We start from the raw sequence: 18,351 nt of genomic DNA, 5'->3' as shown, positions 1-18,351 counted from the left end.
AAGTTCATTTAGAGTTACCAGCCTCAAAAATCATCAATTAACAGCACCTCAGATTAGAGCCGTTATGAAGGCTTTACAGAGCATCAGTAGCAGACATATCTCAATATCAACTGTTCAAAGGACATTATTGTGTATTTCGGCCGCCTTCAGCATTGTTTTACAATGTAGAAAGAAATAAACATCAGGAAAGACCATGGAATTAGAAGATGTGTCCAAACTTTTGGACTGGTAGTGTATATGTAGTTATAACTATATATAGTTAGTGTTTGCGTATACCATACCTATGCATTTCTGATCATCTGTAATAATATCAAACTGATAAAACTATCTAACTATTATAATGCTAATTATTCTATCACCTGAAAACAACACTGGATAAATAGACATACCCTGGAAAGGCCTCTGTTTATGTGTGTTGTGCAGCAGGTGATGGAATTCTGAAGCATGTGTTTTAGTTACAGTGAATCACATTAGAGTTAAACACCGTGTTTTTCTGATTATTAAACTTGCTTGGAAATGTGAATAAAAATACTTTAATAGCCTGGATACAAAATCTCCTTGCCTCAGATGTCTGGGCTAGTGATTGTGAGACCCCTATCAAGTCAACATTTGTACCTGTTAAATGAAACCATGTCGATGCGGCAGATGGGTCAGACACAGGATGTGATTTGGAGAGGTGTAGAGGTGTGCCCTGGGGCAGGCCAAAGCGTTGTTCGTTTCTTGAGTGGGCGCTGAAGTATGTTCTGTCACGAATGACTTCCGATCTTGCATTAGGTGTTCGAACAGCACTTACCTGAGTGTGTGTGTCAGCCTGATTGGTCTGTACTATTGCATAAGCACTCAAGTCTGCATGAGTCACAGCGTGCGGTCCTCCTGCTGCACCACTATGACTAACCTGTTACTTTCTCATGTATGGTCAGTAAAGAATACATGCATCTGAGTTATTTTAAGATTTTCTGAATCTTGTGTCCTGGATGCCATGTATTTTTTTATTTTATTTTTTTCCCCCCACATATAATGGAAAGAAACTTTTGAATGGTAAAACTTTCTTAACTGGGATCTGTATGCTTATAGGCTGATAAAGCACACAAAGAAGCTGATGGACAAGGAGGAGAAGTTGTGTATTAAGATTCTGCAGACGCTTCGTGAAATGCTGGACAAGAAGGAGACTTTTGATGACCAGGTCAGTGTGAGAAAATTGGTTCATCCATATTAAACAGGTTAAAAGCAAAGCAATGTATTATAAAGTGGTGTTTAAAAGATGTACACTCACCGACCACTTTATTAGGAACACCAATAAATGTAAATGATCTAATCATGTGTGAGCAGTCCAGTGCAGAAAATCATGCAGGTCCAAGATAAAAGCTTCAGGTAATGTTCAGAATGGGGGGGAAATGGGATCTTCATGAATTAAGTGGTTGGTTTAAGTTTTTCAGAAACACTAAATGGTGTGTAAAGCAAAAAAAAAAAACATCCATTGACCTGCAGACTTCTGGTCAGAGGAGAATGGTCAGACTGGTTTGAGTTGACAGGAAGTCTATGGTAACTAAAACTGACACTCTTTAAAACCATGGTGAACAGGAAAAACATCTCAGAACATGAACCATATCAATCTTTTAGGCTGAAGAGCTACAACAGCCATAGATATATTTTATTCCCATTCTGATGTTTGATGTGAAATTTACCTGAAGCTTTTAGCTGTTTCTGCATGAAATAATGCATTGTGCTGCTGCCACCTGATTGGCTGATTTAGTCACTTATAAATGAACAGGTGGCACTTTTAAAATGGTGTACATTTTGTGTGCCAAGTTATTTCCAGAAGAAGTGACCCATCAAAATGTTAAGGTTATTGTGGAATAAAATTGAAAAAGTACATTGTGAAAATGCACACAGTACACTTATAGTTAAAAAAGCAGTTCATTCGGGCAGATAGCTACACATACACACATGGCTACGTTGGTAATTATTGTAACAAAGCTGGTGTGTGTATGCTCAGTACCACAGGACACCAGGTACAGTGCAGACAACACCGCCAAAAACTGAAGAGCATTCCTTAATCCATGTCAGTTCCTCTAGGAAGGTCCTACCTTGATGTAATTTTATGCACCATGTTATTCTTGTCTGCCGAATATTGTGTTGATCCCCCTTTTGCTGCCAAAACAGCCCTGATCTGTCATGCACTGTGTATTCTGACACCTTTTCTATCAGAACCAGCATTAATTTCTTCGGCAATTTGAGCAACAGTAGCTCGTCTGTTGTATCAGATCACACGGGCCAGACTTCACTCCCCATGTGCATCAATGAGCCTTGGCCGCCCATGACCCTGTCGCTGGTTCACCACTGTTCCTTCCTTGGACCACTTTTGATAGATACTGACCGCTGCAGACCAGGAACACCCCACAAGAGCTGCAGTTTTGGAGATGCTCTGATCCAGTCGTCTAGCCATCACAATTTGGCCCTTGTCAAACTCACTCAAATCCTTACACTTGCCAATTTTTCCTGCTTCTAACACATCAACATTGAGGACAAAATGTTCACTTGCTGCCTAATATATCCCACCCACTAACAGGTGCCATGATGAGGAGATAATCAGTGTTATTCACTTCACCCCTCAGTGCTCATAATGTTATGCCTGATCAGTGTATATTCTTATACATGTACGCATGATGCTTTTATAAAGCATGTATGTAGACATCTTAGTATACAGTAAAATAAGGAAAGAGTACTTGGAATACCAAATTTTCCTAATTACATTCTGTCTTCTGTTAATCTTAGTTATATTAGTATTACTATAAACTCAAACCAGCTTGATCTTTCTATCACCAATATCCAGCTTGTCATGTTAGAGAAGAACCTTGAATATCCTCTGTCCAGAACACTTGCCCATAGCGAAAAACTTACTGGTGCTAGACTTGTTGGTGTTGCAAAGCAATCACACCTAATAGTCACACCTTCCATACATATTCACCATATCAGCAAATGTATATTTTCCTTGTTAAATTATAGTTTTTTGGTTCATCATTCGGCTTAGATTATGTGGAGTGTCTGCCATAGCTGTTACTATGACAACCATAGCTTAGTAGACCTAGGATGTTAATATAAACCTTAAAGCCTGAGCTATTATCAGAGCCGTGCTTTTATAGAATATGAATTAACACCTCTTGAACAATCAAATTTCAGAATTTAACATCTCTGTTGTATATTTATTTTTTAAAAAATATATTTTTTATTTCTAAGCACATTTTAGACTTACTGCACAGGATGTGGTTTAGTATCTGCACTTTAGATTAAAATTAAATTAACTTGCCCTTACTCCTAGTGTTTATTAAAGTATTTTTATATAATTGCATTGCACCAGCGTATTACAGACGTTTTTAGGGATGTGACATTTTTCTGTTATACTTTATTAAGCACCATACAAGTTTCTCATGCCTTCAATGAGACGTACACACCTTGTACATTTTGTAATAGCAACACAAACGAGCGTGCGTGTTTGTTTGTGTGTTTTTATTGCTTTTATTGCTTATAGACTACTGCCTGTGTACCTTGTTGAATCTGTGTAGTGGAGACAGATTGAAAGTTTATTAAAAAAAAGTGTGGTTTTCATTATTTTACCCCATGGATCAGTAATGACTCCAGCCATCTGGTACACAGCATCCTGTAAAAAAAAAAATAAAAAAATTATCTTACCTTATCGCTTTACCTTTTCTACAGTCTGGAGCTGGCAAAGGCAATATGTTTAGTGCAGTAGAAGTGAGCTATATTGCGTTGGGGAAACAGTGAAGGCTGTGTCTGATGAGTCAGACTCGAGTGCTCCTAAGGGAGTCTGGATGATTTTTTATTTTTTATTTTTTTTATCAGAGTTCAGTCACCGGGAGAGGGCCCTAGAGAAACACCCAAACTTCAGTGTCACTTTTAAACCTGTTGACCTGTTCAGCTCTGCAGGCTGAGAGAGGAGAGTGCAAAAGAGTGTGTGTGTGTGTGTATCTGTGTGTGTATCTGTGTGTGTGCGTGCTTGGGAGATAAATGAGCTAAGCTCAGCGCTCAGCCCTCCATGGTGCTGCTGGCTCCGGCTGGCTGAGTGCGGCGAGTTGGGAGCTCCAGACAGCTAATCAGTATTCAGTGGACAGAGCACTGAGCGTTCTTACATAAGGCAGAGGCACGCGAGGACGCGCTCGCCGTGAGAACAGAGAGAGAGGGGTAGAGAGAGAGAGAGAGAGAGATGGAGAGGAGGGGGGTGCACTAAACTGCCTCTACAACGAATCAATACTGCAGAGCGCTGACTGCAGCCACAAAGAGACTGAGAGAGGAATGAGCGAGAGGTGTGAAGGAGAGACTGTGTGATCAGGGCTTCCTGAAGCTTTGACACAGCACAAATGAAGCTTCAGCGTCGCTGTTCTTTCACATCCGCCCTCTCTGAGGTCATCGCTAGAGAACGGCCAATTAGAGACGAGCCAATTAGAGCAGGATTATTTAGGACAACTCTCCCTGAAATATGAGGTGCAGGGTGAAACATCATCCTAGACCTCTCTACACTCTGAGAGGCTTTTGCAAGACTATTCACATGGGTTTAATTTAGCGGTGTGTCTGCAAGAGAAAAATGTGCTTTTCCATTCTCACTTTTTGTGTGTGTGTGTGTTTATATATCAGCACTTTTCTGAAGTGTATTCCGTGTCCTCACTGCTGTCAGTGTGGTGCTGCAGTCTCATGCAGACCTGTGCGGCTCTGACTCCAGTCTCCCCATGGACTCTGGATGTTTGTGTGTGTGTGTGTGTGTGTGATAGGGAGAGAGAGAGATGGAGGGATGAGGGAGAGGAAAAGCATGTGAGGAGCCACGTGAGAAAAAGAAAGAAAGAGAGGGAGGGAGGTAGGGAGGAAATAGTGCACTGCAGCGAGGAAAGAGCTTGGATGGGAGCGACGTCTGCTGAGTTCATGAGGAGACGGAGCAGGGGGTGTGTTTATGTAACCAGCCCGCAGTGTCTGATCCAGCCTCACGTGGCCCATCACGTTCTCTCTCTCTCTCTCTCTCTCTCTATCATGTGTACCTGTCTCTGGTGTGCTCTCTCACCCTTTACATTCACTTACTTTACTCTCTCTCACCTCATCACCCTTATATTTGTTTCTTACTGAATTTATATCCCCCTCATTACCACTTTCTTGCTCCTAATTCACCTCTTTTATAAAAAGCTAGTAAAATTCTCTCTCTCTCACTCTCTCTCTCTGTCTGCCTCTCTATCTGCCCATCACTCTATAGCTCATAATCCTTTATCAAAAATTTTGCAAAATCCCCCGTCTCTCTCTCTCTCTCTCTCTCTCTCTCTCTGTGTGTGTGTCTCTCTCTCTCTCTCTCTCTCTCTCTCTCTCTCTCTCTGTTTCTGTCTCTTGGTTGCCAAGCAGCAGGTCATGACTCATAAGTAGATATAATTGGTCTAAGAGACTGCATTTATTCGAGAGGATACGCATGTGCAGCTTTGTGTGTTTGTCTGCTTCTGTGTGTGTCTGTGCATGTGTCTGTGTGTGTGTGTGTCTGTGTGTGTGTGTCCGTGCATGTGTCTGTGTGTGTGTCCGTGCATGTGTCTGTGTGTGTGCCTGTGCATGTGTCTGTGTGTGCTTCAGATGTCGCTGCTGCTATTTTCCCCTGAAGATCAATATGTATCAAATAACATAGAATTTAGGAGATGCAGTAGTATAAATGACACGATTTAGTTGACCGAGATTGTAAAGAAATTCAGATAGTGTCCATCAATGTAATATTAACTAATTTTGTATAGCAATGGATATTTGTTCATACAATATATTTACAAAAAAAGTGTGTGTGTGTGTGTGCAGGTGAGTCTGACTGGAAGGATACAGAACCTGTAAATGAATGTTTTTGCCAATTTTTTTTCAGGTTTAATCAACAAATCTCCTCAATAAATCCACTTTTTCCTCTTCATCAAGCACATCACTCTTTACACCCCACCAACACACAGTTAGCCAAATCCCAAATGACTTCCTTTTTACTACTTGTGCACTGCCCAATTTGTTGGAAATTCAGCCACGGCAAAAATGTTAGACAAAAACGGAAAGGAACAAAATACAGCAAAAAGTAGCTTTCTATCTTTACACATGTATTTGAATATAGGCATAAAGCAGTTTTTATTAAAACACTGTTCTTGTTACACAGTTGCTTATCTAATTGAAGGTATCCAGTCAGGCCTAGTGAGAGGTGGAGAGTTTCAGTGTGTACCTGTGAAAAACCTGTCACACATCCAGTTTCCGTCTCCTAAAACATTCACAAGGTCTCACTGCTGTTCTACACTGCTGTACTTATTACTAAACAAAAAGACATGTTCGTGTGTTTGTGTCGGCGATGTAGCAGACGTGTGTACATGTGTGTGTTAAACAGGTCTGTTGAGCCAGTCATGCCCCATGGGTGAACTGTGTCACGTTACCATGTGGTTTGTGTCATGTGTGTGTAAATAGACGTCTCCTGTTTGACAAAGGAAAGAAAAGCTTGTTATATAACACCCTGTCCCCTCTCTCTCTCTCTCTCTCTCTCTCTCTCTCTCTCTCTCTCTCTCTCTTTCTGTTTCTCTCAGTTTTTTTCTCACTAGCAAGTTTCACACCACTGCACACAGGCAAAGCAGCTTTACAGATTACCAGCACCACATTGCTAAGCCCTCACACACATGCAAACATACAGGCACACATGCACACACACACATCATACTGTAAGAACACTATATATGCTATTTGTTACTTCCACTTGTAACCTTTCCAGTCGTTTACAATCGTGTAATCAGGGTTATGTTTGCATCAAGGATCAGAATGGGGAACAATGACCGCGGTGTGGTTGTTAAAGACAGACGGGCTCGTTTGAATATTTCAGAAACTGCTGGTGTGGGATTTTCATACATAGCAGGCTCTGAAGTTTACATTATGGTGCGAACAACAATAAACATCCAGTTCTGTTGGTAGACATGACTTGTCAATCCGAGAGGTCAGAGGAGACAAGCTGACCACTGCCACTGTGGTAAGCATGTCGAAAGGCAGGTTTGCTTAAAAACCAGTATAAGTTTAGCAGTTTAGACTGTACAATGGTATAATTTTTATATTTCATTATAAAATCAAAGTGTGGGGTTTAACTGCCTCTTTATTAACTTGGAGACAAAATGTAAAACAAATGCAGTAGGGCATAGGACTATGACTCACAGTAATGAGAATGGGTGCACATCTGCTGCTTGTTATGACTCCAATTGCAGAAAAAAAAAAAGAAGTTGAGTTAGTGAGAAGACAATTGAAGTGGGAGATTGAGGCTGGAGGATTAAGCTGATGGTTTCTTCTTCACTGCAACAGTAAAGAAACTCCGCTATATGAAGAATAACTGTTTTTATTCCGAAACAAAAATTAAACGCTAAACTGACTCAAACACGTAATCAAATTAGAGATGCACTTATAACAATATGCTACATAATAGTCTTAGATTTTACCCAATCAAGAGCTCACAAAATGCAGATGTTTGCTGTAATTGTAATTTGACATCCCTTGCATGCTAATTGCTGTAGGTCTTGGCAAGTTTTTGTTACTGTGCATGCTTCGTGGACCATTACGTCAACAGTCAGATGAAACCAACAAGATGTAAAGATGCTACACGAGCAGCTGATCTTTATTTGGGGTTGATGACAGCCATATGCTGTATTCTATTTGAAGCTGAGATTGAATGTGATTTTTGGTTTATTGTGAACATGGCTGAATCACAGCTTGCAGTGTATGGAGCCGTGTAGCTGCAGAGCAGTCTGAGTGCTCATGCTGACACCGTTCACCACTGAAAGCACCTATAGTGGGCTCGTGAGCATCAGAGCTGGACTGGAACTCATTCCGATTGGGCATCTGTGGGCTGTGCTGGATAAATAAGTCTGATTTGCTAGACCTCACCTTTGGCTGCTAACATGCCAGATTGGTGTATATATTTATCCCATTTTCAAGGTTGTTTTCTAATCACTACCCACTATCCAGCTCTCTGCCATCACATGACACTTGCAAACCAGGGATCGTGAAGACTAGCACGTGCTTCCTCTCGATCAGCTGCTCACACTTACCTCACTGAACACACTCGAAGGGAAGTGCTAGCTTGCCTTTTCTGCCCATGAGACTAGTGTTGCTATGGGGTGGGGTAATATCATCCCATCTACCCACCTAGGCAGCATGGATGATTTTGCTCCCAGGAAGTATGATCCTTAATCAGGGACATTAGGTGCGTCTTTTAAATGAACTTTATCTTGAAGGTAGAAATGTGTGCTACTTGAGACAGGCCTTGCATGCATCCTGATTGTCCAGGAGATTACAGGATTTGAGCTGGATAAAAAAGCCTGCAGTCTACATTGAAGACAGACCTGCAGATGTGCAAATCTAAAAGAACTTGAATTGTCTCCAACTTCCCAGAAGTTTTTTTTTTTTTTTTAAAGGATTTGAGAAGAAACTTTTTGCATGCATCTTTAGGTGCCAATTTGAAGTACTCTAGGCGATTTGTTTGTAAATCACTCCATGGCTTTGTGTCCTCAGTTGCATTTCGGTAACATTTAGGTCATTATGATTTCATCTTGGTATGGAAATGAGTGAAAAAAAATAGATTCCCCTGTGTCCTAAATGTTATTCTTGTAGTCGGTGACTAATACTAACTGGCATCACTTCAGCAGGTGACTTTACTCTTTATGCTGAAGATGAAAAATATTTCCCTTAGCTTGCGATAAATACAGCAATTAAGGTGGTGCAGAGATCTGAACCTCTTGCCAAGTGTGTGTGTGTGTGTGTGAGAGAGAGAGTTTTCACAACTCATCTATCTTCTTCCTCAGACTTGTACACAACTTATTGTCAGGTGTATCGCCTTTGGATTGATCTTTGTTACTAATCTGGGTTCTCCCTCTTTTTTTTGGCATGATTGTCAAAGACATCAACCTGACAGTTAAATTTATGTTAAGTTGCTTATTTAGCATCATTATTTTTCATCTTAAGCTCATCATTAATTTCAAGTAAATAACTCCAGCAACACCTCTTTATCAGCTTTAGCAAGGATTAAAATAAATAAGTGTGTATCAGATGAGTATTGGGTAATGGCTACTACTCAAAGTTTTGACCAAATTGAAAAAATAAAATAAAATAATAAGGGGGTGCTCCTGTTATGTATACACACTAAACACACTCTCACGCTTACAAGCTTGTGACAGCAAGGAATTAGTGCCTATAATGAACTCAGAAACTACAGTGACCTTATAGTTCCTCATGGGCCACTGATTGCTGTTGTAGAAAGGACATTATTTAGATACATTTACATTATTTACTGTTCAGTGTCACCCAAATGAGGATGGGTTTCCTTTCTGAGCCTGGTTCCTCTTAAGGTTTCTTCCTCATATCACCTCAGGAGTTTTTCCTTGCAATCGTCGCCACAGGCTTGCTCATTAGGGATAAAATATGGGTAAAGTAATTTAATGTATTTATTTTTATTTCCTTTCTCTGTTTCTCTTCTTTTGTAAAGCTGCTTTGAGACAATATCCATTGTGAAAAGTGCTATACAAGTAAATTGAATTGAATTGAAATTGAAGGCTGTAGAGCAGGATGTACTGACATGCAGGACTTGGATTTTTGGCTGCAGTGTTAATGCTTTATTAGACAAGAGCTTCAGTTGCAACACCTCTGTCCTGCTCATGAGGACAACTGGGAGCTTCTCTGAGGACAGTTGCTGACCTTGTTTTCCTGTGAAGGTGCAAAGTGTTTATTTTGAACATGCAGTTTGTGCAGGACAAGGACAATGGTGTGAGTCAATCATGTAGTGCTGAGTTTTGGCATTAATGCAGTGGACATTACAGAAACTTCACATCAAGTCATAATGACTTGTTTTTGTTTATTGTTATTATTATTGCAAGATTAGTTGCGTCTCTGCTGTATGTTGGAGGTGTGTATAGATGTGAAGCAGGGCTCATTTCTCTGTCAGGCCGCCCTCTGAGCTCCTTAACCACGTTATCCGGTCACATGCGCGGCTTCTGAAATAGACCTGGGTCAGAGAAGTTGTTTACGCTCAGCTCTTGTTTGTCTTGGGCAAGTTTAAAAATCAACAGATTGCTCTCACATGCAAGGACAATTTGTTTGCTACTGCTGGCACTGTTTATGAAGGCAACCATCCTAAAACCTTAACACGGCTTGGTGGGGCAACGCTGGCCTGCCCTGTAGGAAAACAGTCAGGCGACTGGATGAGGTGGACATTTAACAGAAGTGCAAATAAAGACATGAGCCTCCTCAGGTATTGGCTTTATGGTGAGGGAAAGAAAAAGAGAGCTGGAAAGGGGGTTTTAATGCTAAGCCTGGATGGGTTTTTCTCCCCAGACTACCCAATATGCTCTCTCTTTTCTTGCTTTGTTGCACATGTCCTTTTTCATTCTGTTTCCTGTTTGTGTTATGTAAGATGTGTTACTGTCACCTTCATGCCTAGACAGGCCTATGGGGTTTAGAAATGTATTGATTTTTCTTCCTTAATCTGTTTCACCTCAGCAAAACCCAAGCATGCAGCATTCACCAATTTCCAGTACTATCATCAGCATCAAGAGGAGGAATGGAAATGTCAGTCTGATCTCTACTCACTACTCCGATAACTATATAAACACTTATAATGCTTATATTTCACGTGATCTTAAAATGCTTTTCAATTCAGATGTGTTTAATGCAGCAGTTCGCATCCAAAGGTTGTGTTTTTTGCTACCTACATTTTTTTAAAAACTATTTTACATTACTCCTTTGTAAGCCTTGTAAAGGCTCATGCTGTAAAACAACTTATTAGATGAGGGGCTGCTGGAGCAGATCTCAGCAGCATGCAAGGATGTTGTTAAGCAACGTGCCAGCTAATTGGCATTTGCGTGAGGATACTCACGTGTTTAAACAGATGCCAGGTGTGCGTCAGTGCTAGAGTCTTTTGAGAAAGTACACTGATTTATTACCATGATTTTTCATATATCAAATATAATTGATTTAATATTAATTATATTTTGCAATTGTACGACGGTCTGGGAAAACCCTTTGGGTGTTGCCGTGCCCGAGTTATGAAGTTAGATATATATTTGCTGTATATAGCAGACAACTTTTTCTAGAGCAGTGTATAGAAAAAAGAAATTCAGTGTAGTGTGTCTCGAAAAGAAATTCTCATAAGTCTGGATCTATACTGTTAAGTTAAAACCCTGTTAGAGAGGAGTTTGTGCAGCAAGTAAAACACAAGTGAAGGTACAATTTTTTTAAAAATTAGCGCTCATTTAAATGCTTAGTGAACAGGTGGGTCTTCAGTCTTCATTTGAAGACAGACAGTGACTCAGCTGTTCAGACAGACAAGGGAAGTTCCTTCCACCACCTGGGTGTCAGTGCAGAGAAGAGTCTTGCTGAGTGACGGTGGGTCGATTTGGGATATACAGTGGATATAAAATATTTGCACACCCTTGTTAAAATGGCATGTAAAAAAAATAAAACCAAGATGAATCATGCAACCTTGATTGTGACATTACTACCTATATGTTAAAGTGAAAAGTTAAGAAACAGTAAGAAACATTTTTGGGTAAAAAATTGAATAATAAAAATGTACAATATCCCATGTGCATAAGTGTGCACACCCCCGAGCTAATACCTATTTAAAGTACCTTTAGATTTTATCACAGCATTCAGTCTTTGTGGGTGAAAGTCCATCAGTTTGGAGCATCAAGGCCTAGCAATACTTTGACACTCTTCCTTGCAAAAGCATTCTAACTCTGTCCAATTGGACGGGCATCTCCTGTCCAAGGCCCTCTACAGGTCACCTCAGAGTTTTGGATTTAGATCTGGACTCTGGCTGGGCCTTTCAAAACCATGATCTTAATTTGGTCAAGCCATTCCTTGGTTGCTTTGGTTTAATTGATGGCAGGTATATACTAATTAGTATTTAACTAATGAGTTTGAATGTGATCGGTTGATTCTGAACATTGCCTCATTATAAAAGGGTGTGCAGTTGTTGTACAGTTTTGTTGCAATTTCACAATAACGGTGGGAACATTTCTGACATGATTTATCTTAAGGGTATTACATGCACTGATACATGCCACTACAGGAAGCTTGTGGCAGGAACACAGCATGGATGATATGGGAGAACTTCTGTAGATTGAAAACCTACAGCTGAATTCTGGATCACTTGTCACCAGCAACACAGGGACTAACCAGCCAGGAGTGAGTTGTAGAGATGACGAGTGATTGAACAAACACCTGAGTGGCCTCTGCGGGTAAAAATAGCCTGACCTTCTTGATGTTGTAGAGGAGAAACCTGCATAAAAAGTGCAGGTTAGCAGTATGAGGGAGGAAGGATAGCTCCAAGTTCCATGTGTTGCCAGATTTGATATAATTCCCTCCCTTCGCTCTTTTCACCTTTTGTTACGTTAAAGCTTTTTTATATTTAAACACACTCAGAGGAAAGTGCTATCTGCCCCCTTCCTCATACATGAGCGCACAGACACCTACAATTAGGTAGTATCTCTTTGATTGAAAGGGGGAGAGTGAGTTTGCCCTCCTTTCCACTTCTTTTCCACTTTCTTTCCTCCCTTGGCTTCCAAACACAGATAGGATCAAGGTCCTGACAATAGGATGAAAAATACTCTGTGATGGAAAAAGGCTTTGTGAATATAATAATAAAAAAAAGCCTTCACAGAGTATATTGTTGAAAGCACTGGTCTATGATCTATTGTGTATGAATATAAAATCGATCCATATGTTCAGCGATATTCGTATCGACTCATGGATTTAGCATCAGACCAAACGATTTGGTTAAATATTTGATGGATGTGAAAGTGGACTGGAAGGTGACTAATTTGGAACAATATCAGTATCTTCTCTGACATTCAAATTGTCTTAGCTGTTAATAATGGAAGTAAGTGAGGAAGGGCTGAGTGCTTTCTGTCTTCATATCTGTCCCTGTGCTTTATGAGGTGTAGAAGGTATAAGCTTTGGGGTCAGACGGGCTGTAATTTCTAATGCTTTGTGACACCAGGCTTTGCCGTAGAGATCAGCGCTGACCCCAGACTGGGCTCAACCGGTTCAGCACGGCAGCTGCCTCCATACGTGCTTCTCTCTATATATTCATCTCTCAGGTGTTTACAGATAGCGGGTTGTGTAGGATTGGGCAGTGTTGTCTGAGGCTCAGCCAGGCTAGCCGCAGTGTGGCGTGCCCACGCACATCTTAACACCCAAGCCTCTCTCAGTCTATTGGCTATCTCTCTCTCTCTCTCTCTCTCTCTCTCTCTCTCTCTCTCTCTTCCTCTGTCCTCACTTTACCTGAGTGGAGGTTTTTTTTTCCTTCCATGCAGCACCAGACAGATGAGTCAGGCTGGCACGGCTACCTTTATCTCCGTTTTTCTTTCTTTTTTTCCCTCTCTCTCTCTCTCTTTCAATCTCCACCTAAAGCCTTCTGCAGGAGCACAAGAGAGACTGCAGCATCTGGAGGTTCACTTTGCCAAACTTCCCCTATTAGTTGCTTTTGCAAGTAAAAGAGTAAAGCAGCTTTAAAACATCAGTCAATATACACAAATGCAGAGAAGGTATTTGGATACCCCAAATGAGGGTTTATCTCTGTGTGCTGTGTGTGTGTGTGTGTGTGTGTGCGCGCGAGCATGTGCACGTGTGCGTCTGGACTCTTCCAGACAGTGGAAGCAGACGCGTGTCTGTACAGACTGCTGATGAGACTCGGTGTTTACTGAGAGGCTGAGGGAACATCAGTGGCATGTGCTTGTTGGAAAGAGACATAGAAAAAAAAAAACCCCGACATGCTGCTTTGCAACTTCACAGGCTTTTGCTGCATCTAGTTCTGTGTATATTTGTATAGAGTTTAGGCTTCCTGTCCTCACAGAGGATGCTTCTTTAACTGTTCACATCAGGTCCAAGCCTCTCATCTGCATCATAACACTCCTGAAGATGTCCATGATTCCTCCTGACTCCTCTATAGAACGCCACCCGCCAGACCCTCACAGCTCCACCTGCCATTACGCAATCGGCGAATAGATAGAAACATGTTTAAAGCAGTCGTCACAAACCACCGAGGAGAGAAAACTGTGAGCGAGAAAGAGATTTGAGGATGTAAAGGAGAGAGGGGTGAATCAATACCTCCCTGCTTTTTCTGCCTGCCTTCCTCATGGTCTCCCAGCAAGTCACCACCAGGTGTTATGTAACTCTCTCTCTCTCTCTCTCTCTCTCTCTCTCTCTCTCTCCCACCCACTCTCTCTTTGCCGCTTCACCTCCCCCACCTGTCTCGTTGTCTATCTTTTTCATCGGCACGTTTTGTCACCTCTCCCTCAGGGAAGCAGAAATAAGTGGCAGGCATCCGTGGCATGTTCGCTTTTCTTTGTGCCCTCTCATCCTTCTGTGTGCCTAAAGCTTTCTTTGTACTTGGGGTATAATTGGCACATTTACAACAGTTTATATGAGTTATGTAAAATGCTCTCTCTTACATGAACATGCTTTTTTTATCTTGTGTGTTTATGACAGGATAGATAGACAGACAGATTGACAAAGACAGACAGAGGGCCAAATCTTTCAGAACGTCAGTCATTCATGTATATGTGAAGCAGTGTCAATACATGATTCGTACAGGATTAGTACAAATGCTGTCCCTTTGGGAATTCACAATTTTGTGGTCGCAGAAATTAACGGAAAACACTCTGCAATATTTGAAGGAGCCTTGAAATGTTTTTAAAATTGCCACAGATTTTCAGGAGATTCGGACCAAAAGGCATTATGTGATGTCATCACAAAGCACATTCAGTTAAACCCTGCTTTCATTCATATGCGTTGAACAGGAAAATAGCTTTCATAGAAAGTAATTATATTTGAGTCTTTACTAGTAGGAGTTTAATAGAAGAAGCTTGTGCTTGCGGTTTCACCAATGCAAGTAAAAAAGCACAACATAGTGAAAAATCTGCAGCAAAATCAAGTCTTTTTGGCTGTGACAATTACAAAAAAAAAAAGCACAATCCTGGAAGGTTGAATGCTGATAACAGCATTTACCTTTTTTTGTGCCTTGCTATGCCATTAGGGGGACCTCCTGAAAATGAAGGGTTTCTGTTTTACCAGATTAAACAGCAATCAGACCAAACATGAAATTTCACCCAGTGGCAAAGCCAAATAACTGAAGAGGAAATGACCTGGAACATGAAAGACCTGCATTGGTTTTTGGTTTGCGGAAACTTTTGCTTTATGCCGAGAACATTGAGCCGTGATTTCATGAACCACAGTCTGGTAAACTAATGGAAACCAAGTCAGCAATACTGTGGACTGTTAGGTCTGTAAAAAAAAAAAAAAAAGGTACGGTCACACCATCTGAAACACATGTAGCCTTCTCCTCTCTAGATGTACACTACGCCCAGAAGTAGACAGCTAAAAATCAGTCAAGGTTGACTACAAAAAAAAAATAAAAATAATACTTACAGAGGTTTGGATAAGCAAATGTTTTGTTTTTGTTTTTTTCAACACAATGTTTATTCATCTAAGCAAACATCAAGAAAAACTTACCTTTACATGCTTACCCATTATTGATTATGCCATAGCTAGTGCACATAAATAGGGCACATTATTTTGAAGTGGTTATTATTTTTCATCATGGCTCTTCATTGAACCACTTTTGAAAAACACCGCAGACTGGGAGTGAGGAGAGATCTGTTTTGAATAAATACTTATCTGGCCTGTTGGCTTTAAACGTTCTGGGTATTTTTGTACAAGCCACATCACTTAACTAATCCGAACAGAGGGGGGTAAATAAAAAAACATCATTAACTTTCAGGTAAGTCAATTATAATAAATATAATAAATAATTTATAAATGCACAGCAGAGAATCTGCTACAGATGCCGCAGTGTTAAAAGAAACAAACCCTAGAGTAGCATGGTTTTTCCCCACTACGTTTATTAGATTTATTTTCTTATTAGTTTTTTTTTCAGTGGTCTGTTTGATCTGCCGAAATGCTTTGCTGTGTGCGTCAATTGATGACCCCTGCGCTAGTTTTTTTTTTTCCCGGTTAGGATTTTCTTGTTAGCGCGGTTCGAACCTCTTTGTCAGGTTATACGTGATGAACTGAATCACGGCCGGATGAACTGTTGATCAGACGCTGCTCAGGTCACTTGTTTTATTCGGTCTAACACACAGTTGCACACTTTCTGATGCTGTTAATGATGTCCTGCTTGATTAGTTCCACACTTGGAAGCTGCATAACTTGTTAGACTGTATCATTAACATTTGGAGCTTACTAGCATTTTAGTGTAGGTTATTATATATTCTTGGGGTCCATAGTGGTCCAGCAGCAGAATCCAGCACTCTCATCACTGCTGACCAGCCTCCATTCCAGGGCAGGGAACCAACACTTACAGGTTAACTCTCAGTGCCAGTCCCAAGCCTGGATAAAATGGGAGGGTTGTGTCAGAAGGGGCATCCGGCGTAAATCCTGTGCCAAAGTCAAATATGCGGCTGGAACGATCCACTGTGGCAACCCCGAACAGGGAAAACAACAACGTTATATCATCTTGGAATACATATTGTTTTTGTATAACACTTTATATAATCTGTAGTAAATGTGTTGCATCTCTCTATATTATGGTTGCATTGTTTTTATCATCTGTTTTAATTCAGCTCAGCAGAATGCACAGCATGCACTAACAGTCTGGCCACACAGTCCAACTTAAAGCCAGCTAGCTTTGAGAATATGCTCTGGGTACGATTCTGGAACAGACATGCCTCTCAAATAGCTAATAATACTTCTTCACACTACACACCAGTGCCATGTGCTATGCGGAGAAAATCAATTTCTGCATTTATTTACAGTTATTCATTTGGTAGACATGAGGAAGAAGTGAGGCAGAATTCAATCTAATCATAGAACTGGAATGCCAATGCCCAAGGGTTCAGCAGTAGCTGGGATTTGAACTTCACAACCTTTTTTTGTTTCGTTTGTTTATTCACACCTGTAACTGTTGAATTGTCTGAAGAAATAAAAAAAAGTTGTATGAGAATGTCGTGATTCAGAATGATTAGGAGTGATGTTCAAGGTGAACTGGTTTTACTTGTGTTTTGAACGTCTTGTATTTGTGCTTATTTATTTGTGGTAAACATTAGGGGTGTTATTAATCTGACATCATGTCTCCTGTGTAGGGCAACGCGTTGAGGAAGACTCTTCTGACACACTACTTCGGTAACCAGCGGCTCCACTCCAAGGCTCTGGAGTTTGGCAGTGGTGGAGGATCTTCCCCTGGAGGTATAGGACCTACATGAACACACACATTAGTAAAACACTCTGGTATCCCTAAAAATGCAACAAAAAAATGATTATAAAATAAGGCTGTGTGTGTTAATTGTTACTGAGAATCGTTGAGGCAGGTTCCACTACTTCAAAATGATGCTGTGGGGTGATGTGCTCCGATTCATGCGTCATTAGTAAACTTTAATGGGTTCAGATTCCCATACAGACCATTTCAGGGCAGGCTATTGATCCTGCACAGCTTAGAATCGTACAAGGACGTGTGTGACTCACTTACAGTGGTCATATTTCTTTAAATACCTAATGCTGGGGGTGATGCCACAACTGAATGATCTCATGGAATGAATGATCACTGATGAAAGCTTCAGTATGTAGCTTAGATATAATGGTGTGTACATGCATTACATGTATCACAGTGGAGAAATCAATAGCAGGGCATCTGGAACAGGCAGATTTCATGTCTGTGGTTTTTGGATTTGGAGTTTTTCCCCGTGATCAACAACCAAAAAAAGACTTCTACTCGTCATTGTGACGCATCTTGATGCTGTAACTGTCTGCTGCTCTAAAAACAAACCCATCATTGCGGATCTGCTTTTCGGTAGAATGTTGTTTTTTTTTACAAGACAGATTGATTAGCGTGAATGAATAACAGACAGTTTTTTATCAGTATCAGGAAGACAAATATTTTGTGGGTAAAATTCCAGTGCTAAGCCATAATGTTATAGAACCCTTCTAATATAAGAGTCACATTGCAGTTATACATGAATATAAAATAAAGACACTATAAAGACTTTCCCGTCATTTAAGTGGGAGGTGAGGACAGATAACTTCATCTCAATTCGACACCTTGTCCAGTAATTTGCTATGTAATTTGTCAATAATTCAATTATGTTGGAAGACATATTGACCACGAGTGTTGTCATTTTCTTCCGTCTGTATTAATGCACTTTCACTACGTTCCACATAGCAAGTGACAAAGTGACAGGCGGCAGTTCATTTTCTGTGTGTGCGAGACTCATAACTTCATTCAAACACAGTCGCAGGCGACAAATTCAGTTTCTGAATTTTATGCTAATT

The 18,351-nt window shown here is 40.6% G+C and overlaps 1 protein-coding gene across 2 annotated transcripts in view; it reads left to right on the top strand.

Annotated features, from left to right (window-relative positions):
- The window catches only part of itpr2 (inositol 1,4,5-trisphosphate receptor, type 2), an 87,519-nt gene that overhangs the window by 35,477 nt on the left and 33,691 nt on the right, over positions 1 to 18,351 (top strand). For both annotated transcript variants that reach the window (XM_058387279.1, XM_058387278.1), the window contains exons 37-38: positions 1,075 to 1,183; positions 17,169 to 17,271. In XM_058387279.1, coding sequence (XP_058243262.1) covers positions 1,075 to 1,183; positions 17,169 to 17,271 — 212 coding nt within the window. The remainder of the gene's footprint in view (positions 1 to 1,074; positions 1,184 to 17,168; positions 17,272 to 18,351) is intronic.

This window comes from Hemibagrus wyckioides, linkage group LG04, assembly GCF_019097595.1.
Source record: "Hemibagrus wyckioides isolate EC202008001 linkage group LG04, SWU_Hwy_1.0, whole genome shotgun sequence".
Lineage (NCBI taxonomy): Eukaryota > Metazoa > Chordata > Actinopteri > Siluriformes > Bagridae > Hemibagrus > Hemibagrus wyckioides.
Note: the sequence above shows the minus strand (reverse complement) of the source record. Positions and strands in the feature narration are given on the sequence as shown.